At 41.4% G+C, this 9,425-nt stretch overlaps 1 protein-coding gene across 1 annotated transcript; it reads left to right on the top strand.

The window, feature by feature from the left end:
* Positions 4,629-9,204, top strand: LOC8066522 (probable glucan 1,3-beta-glucosidase A). Its single transcript, XM_002464659.2, has 8 exons — positions 4,629-4,872; positions 5,057-5,176; positions 5,280-5,468; positions 6,502-6,660; positions 7,143-7,312; positions 7,458-7,613; positions 7,760-8,112; positions 8,759-9,204. Exons 1-8 carry the CDS (start codon positions 4,630-4,632, stop codon positions 8,944-8,946), a joined length of 1,578 nt encoding a protein of 525 aa, XP_002464704.2. The 5' UTR covers position 4,629; the 3' UTR covers positions 8,947-9,204.

A 9,425-nucleotide genomic window follows, 5' to 3' on the forward strand; every position in this document is an offset into this window, starting at 1 on the left:
AAATATTTTAGGTGACATGACAGTGTATTTAAGAAGAGAGAGAAGAAATGAATTTCATCTAAATGAAATTCTCTTGACACGATTACCAACTTTCCATGAGTCTTGAAATTAAATGTCTATGAAACCCTAAAATGAAACTCTCCATTGAGAGTGGATGTTTCATCCAAATTTTTAATTTCATTTCACATGACAGACTACTTTACAAACAACGCTATGAAACTCTCCACGGACACTAGCCTCACTGTCATGGATCTCTCCCGATCTATTGTGGGCCATTCACAACGCGACGGTGGGCCATGCAGTAAAGTCGCTCAACGAGTAATGATGCTGCATGCGAAGCGTCAGCCATAGAAAAAAAAGCACGCAGGGCGCCAAGCAACGAAAAAAAAACACGGGCAAGCCCAACAAACATTGCCGTCCTTAGCATACAATGCGGCTCATAGCTGGCGCTCTATTTTTATACCATAGACGGTTCCAGTTACGACGCGCATGTGGTATAAATGGAGCGGTGTCTGAGATCCTAGCTGCCTGTGCAAACTGGTTATCATAGGCGGTTGGCTTAAGCAAACCGCCTATGTAAATGCTCCATTTACAAAGGCGGTTGACTTAAGACAACCGCCTGTGATAATCAGTTTGCACAGGCAGTCGACTTAAGCCAACCGCCAGTGTAAATGGTGCATTTACACTGGTGGTTGCCTTAAGTCAGCCATCTGTGCAAAATGTTTTCACAGGTGGTTGTCCGCCTATGGTATCTCTGTATAAATACCCCTTCTTCCTCCCCGACCAGAATAGTATCTCGCACCGGGGTGATTTTGGAGGTCTAGATTTCTCAAAATACAAGGGGAAGGTTTTGATCTTCATTCCTGGGAAGGAGATTGCTAAAAAAAGTTAGTTTATGTCCCTATTGTCTCAAATTGCTCATTCTAGGTCAATTTAAGCCACTTTTTTGATCTAGCGTTTCACCATGAGTGAGAGAGAGAAGAATAGCTAGCTTTTTATCTTTATTTGTTGATATGGTTAGATGGGATTGTTTAATATGGTTGGATAATGCCTCTCAACATGTTTTGCTTCTCAATTTAGCTAGTTTTTACAAGATTAAACCAATGGTGTGTTCTTGTATATTTATAGAGAGATAATTGTTGATTTTTTATTTTTTAATTATATGGTGGTTAGGTTTTTTATTATCACCTTCCACATCATCTATCTATTTATAATGAATGTTGTGTTTATATAGTTATGCTATACTTAGGTTTTTTAATTATGTCTCTCCCTCTCTCTATAAATTTCTCAGTTTATTTATCCACATGTATGTGTGTTCCATGAGTGAGAGAATAATAGCTAGCTTCTTGTCTTTATTTGTTGATATGGTTAGATGAGGTTGCTTAATATGGTTGGATAATGCCTCTCCTCTCTCCATTTTCATGATTGCTTCTCAATTTTACAGAGAGAAATGTAAGATTGAATCAATGGTGTGTTCTTGTATATTTATGTAGAGAGAGAAATGTAGATTTGGTTTTTTCAATTATGTGGTACTTTGGTTTTTTACTTCAATATCTCTCCTTATTTCTCAATTAATTTTTTTTTCACATCAATATATTTCTAATGAATTGTGTGTTTCTATAATTATGTTATGTACTTAGATTTTTTTTACTTATGTAACTTAGGTTTTTTTTTAATCTCAAGCTAAACCATAAACCCTAGCTAATAAACCGTAGATAAATCCTTTGTAAACCTTAGATCATGAATGATGTTTTACAGGTAGTGATGGAGAGGTCATTCTGGATGTATAATTTATCAAGACTAGATCCATCATACATAACTGAGGTCCAGAGGTTTATTGATGCTGCTAAAAACCATTCTTCAAGAACAAAAAAGACCCACATACAATATCCATGCATGGATTGTAGAAATCCTGTTGTATCTGATGACATTCAACAAATCCTTACTCATCTGGTCCGTCGAGGATTTATGAAGAATTACTTGATTTGGACAAAGCATGGAGAGGGTAGCTCTACGCCTTATACAACTGGAATTGTTGACAGGTTTGAGTTCATACATGAGACACAACAACCTGATACCGATGGTCTAGCCACTGAACATGTTGTGCCAAATGTTCCTGATCATGGTTTTGCTGGCGAAAATGAAGATGGCACCGAAACTAACATGGCTACAGAAGATGCAGAATTTCTAGAGGCAATGTTGCGTCGTCATGCGGAAGATCCATCAATGTTCTTGATGAAAGGTATGGAGGCCCTAATGAAGGCAGGAGTAGAGCCTTTGTATGATGAGTCCAAGGGTTGCACCAAAGAGTTCACGACGCTGTGGTCTGTGCTAAAGTTGTTGGTGTGCAAAGCTAGATGTGGTATTGCTGATGCTGGCTTTGATGCGTTCTTGAGCATTATCGCAGACATGCTTCCTAAGGATAACCAACTGCCTGGTAACACGTATTATGCAAAGAAGCTAATCAGTCGACTCACAATGGGTATTGGGAAGATCCACGCTTGTAGAAATCACTATATCGTATATTGAGGCGATGATTATAGGGAGTTGGACAGCTGTCCCAAGTGTGGTGCAAGTAGGTATAAGATAAATAAAGACTACATAGAGGAAGAGTGTGTTGCCTCTGTGCCTAAGGGAAAAAACGAAAGAAGGCCCAACAAAAGACCTAGAAGAGTAGTTCAAAACCCACCGACAAAGAAAAGGAAGAAGTAGACTATTATGCGCATAAAAAGATTCCTGCTTTGGTGATGTGGTACCTTCCTGTGGTTGATCGTTTGAGGTGTTTGTTTGCTAACCCAGAGGATGCCCAACTTATGAGCAGGCATACTTCTGATGAGCACAAAGACGATGGGAAGCTTTGGCACCCAGCTAATGGCCAGCAGTGGAAAGATTTCAATGAAAACCACTTGCTAATGAACCAAGGAATATTAGGTTTGCGCTGAGTACTGACGGAATGAATCCATTTGCTGAGAGGAGTAGCTAGCACAACACAAGGACAATAATCCTCACCATCTACAACCTCCCTCCATGGTTGATGCAGAAGCGAAAGTATCTTTTACTAACCATCCTTATCTCTAGACCTACACAGCCTGGAGTTGATATAGATGTTTTCTTGGAGCCCTTAATGCAGGACATGAAGATACTGTGGGAAACAGGTGTTCAAATGTTGGTCGAGTACCGCAAAGAATCATTCACACTGAGAGCAATTATCTTTGTTACCATTAATGACTACCCTGCTCTCTTTACATTACCAGGGCAGTTCAAGGGAAAGCTTGGTTGTGTGGTCTGCATAGATGGCACCGCTTACGTGTCCCTAACTGCGTCTAAGAAGATAATGTACATGAGGCACCGACGTTTTTTATCAAAAGGACACAGGTACCGGCAGAAAAAGATGGATAAGTACTTTGACAATAATAGTGAACTACAGTCTACTGCTCCATCAGGTAACCGTAAAGGCAATAGAGTTTTCAGCATAGTCAACAATCTCAAATTTGTTTTTGGAAAGAAGAGAAAAGAAGCAAACTCGTGCTCGTCCAGAGGCGTCTATAGTAGAGGGGTACTTAACCGAAGAGGCCATAGAGTCTGGAGGTCTATTCTGCAATAGGGTCCTAAAAGACCAGGTTGCAATAGGTTTGCCTCCGTCATGACACGAGGGTAGGCTGAATGGAAGAGGTAGGATGGGAAAGAAATCATACGTCCCAAAAGATTACAATTCACTCCTCAAAGCACATCACAGTCTCATGCATCAACTCTCGATAATAGAGCCTTTGATCAATCTACACATTAAGGAGCTTTAAAAACATAATCATGGGCACATGGATGAATGGATAATGAAGGAACATAAGAATCAATTCACCCCATGGCTAACGGAGTAGGACAATCCAGTTGGGGAAACACTCGAGGATCGCACCATCAAGGTCTTAGCATCTGGGCCATCACGCCAGGTCACGACTTGGTAAACCTATGACATTAGTGGCTTCACGTTCTGTACCAAGTCCAAGGACCAAAAGAGCATGGCACAAAATAGTGGTGTTTGATGCGACGCATTAGACTCTGAAACTGGTGAGGAAACAACTTACTTTGGCTTCGTTGAGGACATATGGGAACTAGACTATGGTATAATTCAAATCTCTATATTTCGGTGTCAATGGGTTGAAGACAAACATGTCACAGTGGACAACTATGGGGTTAGATTTCTAGATCTAAGCAAGGTAGGCTACAAAGATGAGCCATGGATAATAGCTAACCGTGCTGCATAGGTCTTCTATACTGAGCAGGTCCTCTCTCCTGATGATAAGAAGAAAATTACCGACCATCCAAAGCATGTAGTTTTCCTTGGGCCATGCAAATTTGTGAGTGAAGGAAAAAAATATGGGGCCAGAGGACTTGAACCCTGCCCATCAACCTTGGACTACTCAAGAGAAATCAATCAAGTTACGGAAGTTTTTTGACTATAGAATATAGAATATCGGTAGGGCTATTTAATAAGAGTAAAATTGAAAGATTATTTTTAATTACTCACTTTTTAGTTACCATAATTTCTATCTGAACTTCAGATTTTTTAGGTACGGACGGAGTAATAGTTTTTTAGGTACCGACGGACGGAGTATATATATATAGGCGAGTGTCATGGTTAGTTTCGTGGTCATCTGCACGATGACGAGTGCGGAGACCCATCTCCTCTGCCGCGTGCGACTCGCGCTTCTCCTCCTCCTCGTTTGCTCTTGGTGGCTCCTCCCCCGGTCCGATGCCAGGAGGACGCTGGTGGCGCCGGGGCTTCCCATCCGCGCTGTGAACCTCGGCGGCTGGCTCCTGACGGAGGGCTGGATATTGCCATCCCTCTTCGATGACATTCCGAACAAAGACCTACTGGTTGGTACCTTAATTTCTTCTTGCTGTAAATGATTCCTGCAAAATGCAAATGATCATCGCCCTACCACCATATGTAGTCCACTGCTGCATATATAGATGACGATGTTAACTACTACTATCATTGCTGAATCCTGCAACTAATTAATTAACGTACATAACGTCCGCCTCCAAACAAATTGTACAGGATGGCACCCAGCTCCAGTTCAAGTCCGTGACACAGAACAGGTACCTCGTCGCTGACCAGGGCGGCGGCGCGGCCATCCTCGCCGACCGGGTCCAGGCGTCCGGCTGGGAGACCTTCAAGGTTGTTATTATTACTACCCCTATATTAATCAGTTGATGGTTGGTCAGAACTGTGCATATGTAGCTTGGGTGTGGAGGATTTAACCAAACGACGCATGCTGCAGCTGTGGAGGATTAACGAGACCACGTTCAACTTGCGCGTCTTCGGCAACCAGTTCGTGGGCGTCAACAGCACCGCCGGAGTCGTGGCGACGGCCAACACGCCGGGGCCCTCGGAGACGTTCCAGCTCGTGCGCTGGAACAGCGACAAGAGCCGAGTGCGCATCAGGGCGCCCAATGGCCTCTTCTTGCAGGTAATTAAACAGCCACTAGGATTGGGCAATTGCATGTGCAAGGACACCAAGTTGCCTGCACGCATATGGCCGGCCTATACTATGTCGCGCATTGCTAGCTACGTACGTTCCGCGAAGTCACATTTGGTATGCTATATAAATTTGGATTCGTGCGCTGACGGCGATTTGTGCCGGCCCACGGAGGTCAGAACAACTGGAGAGTCTAACATTCTGCGCGTGACTAGTTACTGGTGAGCAAGCTTAAATTACCTTACGGTCCAAATTATATCTTCATAAACATGATCTCAACCTAATGTTTCATGTGGTACTTGGTTCATTTGAAAATATATATAGGATCCCCACATATTTCAAAATCCAAATCTAGCTGGACTGTAAACAACAGTTGGCCCCACCTTTAATTTGGTATAAATTTTGTTTCACACAAACTATATAGTTGTTGGATTTTCATTTATTATAAACCGTTTCAAAGGCTTATTAGAACTTTGTTTTCTACGAAAGAATATAGCATATATAGGTGAAATTAGGAATCAAATTCTTGTTTTGGAGACAGTGTTAAGAAAGACCACACCGTATTGGAATGGAAGGCGAGTAGAATAACCTGTAGTTAGCACAAAAATTAACTCTGTTAGTCTAATTAAGATCCAATTTGATTCCGGCCTTGTTCAGTTCACCCAAAAATTAAAAACTTTTTAAGATTCCTTATCGCATCGAATCTTGCGGCACATGCATGCAGCATTAAATATAGATGAAAATAAAAACTAATTAAACAGTTTGCTTATAAATCGCGAGATAAATCTTTTGAGCCTAGTTAGTAGCCCGAACCAAAATGTTTTTTGGAACTAAACCAGGCCTCAAACAAGTGGGCTAGTAGTGCCGTAGTGGCGTACTGCTACTACCCTGCTGATAATTAATGAGGATCAAAGTCAGAATTATATTATGTTCAAAGCCAATAGTATATATTATCCTGTCATGTTCATCTGAACTTTTCTAGTTGTATTTCAGTTTTTTTTTCTCCAATTTCCAATATATGTAGGCCAAGACCATGGAATCGGTGACAGCAGACCACAAAGAGGACACAGACTGGGGTGACGATGACCCATCAGTTTTTCTGACGAATAATGTGGGCGGCTTACAAGGGGAGTACCAGATATGCAACGGCTATGGCATAACAGAGGCGACACAAGTACTCAGGGTAAGGCTTCATTAGCATGCATGGTTGAATTATGTATATGCAATAATAAACCGCGGGCAGGGGACCGGCACACATGCACTTGCCGTATACTCCCTCCGTCCTAAAAAGAGTGTCGTTTTAAACTTTCAGACATTTTATTTGATCATTCGTCTTATTTAAATTTTTTACATAAATATTATATATTTTATTAAGACTTATTTTATCATTAGAGATACTTTGGTCATGATTAATTTATTTTGTAATTTATATAAAATTTTTGAATAAGACGAACGGTCAAACGCAATATCTCAAAGTCAAAAACATCACTCTTTTTGGGACGGAGGGAGTACTTATTAATTAGGTTGCTTGGCATGTGTCGATCCCGACTGAACCTTACTTTATTAAAAACTCCCTTTTTTATTATTATTATCGATTAATAGTACCCTTTCAGCTCAGCTTTGACTAGTCATCTGCTCCTTGCTTGTGTTGATTGTTTATTTCAGAACCACTGGAGCACATACATAAATGAGAGCGACTTTAGCTTCGTCGCATCAAGCGGACTGAACGCGGTGAGAATCCCAGTGGGATGGTGGATTGCCAGTGACCCCTACCCTCCACATCCTTTCGTTGGAGGATCTCTCCAGGCCTTGGATAACGCATTCAGCTGGGCAGAGTAAGTATATATATATATATACCGAGGGAGAGTATACTACTACGTACATGATGAGATGTATATATATCATCATTCCATTCGTATCTCTCTAGAATTCAATCAATATATAACTGAACAACGCATGCATGCACATGCACATGCACAGGAAGTACAAGTTGGGTGTTATTGTGGACTTGCACGCTGCACCGGGGTCACAGAACCCGTTTGAGCACAGCGCAACCAGAGACGGGTCGCAGGAGTGGGGCACCACCGATGCAAACATCGCTCAGACAGTGCAAGTCATCGATTTCCTCGCGTCAAGGTCGTACTACGTCGATCAGATTCATAAATAAATTAAATAAAATCTAGTACTAGCAATTTAAATAAACCCATTATTTTTATTTGCCGTTTTGGTTATTACTAATGTAGTATCGATCGATCATTTATTGGATGTATATATGTGTACAGGTATGCGAGCAGCCCTAGCCTCCTGGCAGTGGAGCTACTGAACGAGCCATTGGCGCCGGGCGCCACCCTGTCCAGCCTGACCAAGTACTACCAGGAAGGCTACAACGCCGTGCGGCGGCACACATCCGCGGCGTATGTGATCATGTCCAACAGGCTATCCGCAGACGCGACGGAGCTCCTCCAGTTCGCCGGAGGCTTCTCGGGCGCCGTCCTCGACGTGCACTACTACAACCTGTTTAGCAGCGTCTTCAACAGCCTCACGGTGGAGCAGAACATCGACTTCGTGAGGAACAACCGCTCCACCGACATCGCCACCGTCACCAACCAGAATGGACGCCCTCTCACGTTCGTGGGTACGCTAACAACGCCGACCACTTTGCTGGCACACTTGTGTTTGCGAAAAAAGTCTACATAACCCCTTCATCAACTATATAGTGGACCACTTTATCCCTAAGCTATAAAATCGGATTTTCTACCCCTGAACTTTCCAAAACCGGTTAAATAACCCGCTCAAGCGGTTCTGCACGGTGGTTTTGCTACACTAACGGTGAATCTTTGAAAAAACATAGTAAGTCGCTGAAAAATAATAAAATAAAAATCTAAATTTATTACAATTCTAGATCTATACAGTGAATATATAATATAATATACTTCAGTACAAAATTTCTATTGTACCTTCAGACTTATGAATTATTATAGTTAATTAATTAAGCATATAAATCTCAAGGTACATTAAACTTATTTGCAGTGGCACATATACTCACAATGCAAACTTTATTATAGAGTCTAAAATTATTTATTAACTCGAACAATGTAGACTTAAAGTCTAAATAAGACTTGAAGTCTTATTTTTTATACCTCTTTATTGAATAAATATGCTACCACATTAGCAAAATAACATAAATATAGTTAATTATTTTGGACTCTATGATAGAGTCTTGCATTGTGAGTGCCCTATGTATATTTGATTTGTACGTAATTTACTACTATTTATTACAGGGGAGTGGGTAGCCGAGTGGGACGTGCAAGGTGCGAATAAGACGGACTACCAGAGGTTTGCGCAAGTGCAGCAGGATGTATACGGGCGAGCTACTTTTGGATGGTCCTATTGGACGCTCAAGAATGTCAATAACCATTGGAGTATGCAGTGGATGATCCAAAATGGATACATCTCACTTAAAAGCTAGATATATACAGACCAAGTGAACTAATTAAATAGTAACACAAAGAAGTCGTAATGGGAAAATAAATTACGTATATATATGTATGCAATGTGCAGTGGCACAAGTGGATGCAATGGGCCGGGGAGAAACTCCTACACCAAATTTGTCTTCTACATGACGTCCTGAGAATACTCAAATAAATTTGTACGTCAGTGGTAGTTGACGATTTTACTCGTTATTTTTGGATGTTTGTTATGAAGAGCAAAGATGGGAATTTTCGTATGCTCGAGATTTGATTTGTCGATTCACAGGCACTATCCTGTCGGTATGCCTAAGTAGTAGATTGTCGGCACACAAATGCGCAAGCTACGAACTAGATGGTGACGCAAGACATAGACAAAGATGTTATTTAGGTTCGGCCACCGTAAGAGCATAATACCTACGTTCTGTGTCTAATTATAATGATATGAGGCATAATTAGATGAGTCGAGAGGAGGGTCCCT

Source organism: Sorghum bicolor, chromosome 1 (assembly GCF_000003195.3).
Source record: "Sorghum bicolor cultivar BTx623 chromosome 1, Sorghum_bicolor_NCBIv3, whole genome shotgun sequence".
Classification (NCBI taxonomy): domain Eukaryota; kingdom Viridiplantae; phylum Streptophyta; class Magnoliopsida; order Poales; family Poaceae; genus Sorghum; species Sorghum bicolor.

Coding starts and splice junctions, on each gene's coding strand:
- LOC8066522 (XM_002464659.2), top strand. CDS start 4,630: ATGGTTAGTTTCGTGGTCATCTGCACGATGACGAGTGCGGAGACCCAT. Junction 6,661..7,142: donor AGGCGACACAAGTACTCAGG/GTAAGGCTTCAT, acceptor TGTTTATTTCAG/AACCACTGGAGCACATACAT. Junction 8,113..8,758: donor ACGCCCTCTCACGTTCGTGG/GTACGCTAACAA, acceptor TATTTATTACAG/GGGAGTGGGTAGCCGAGTGG.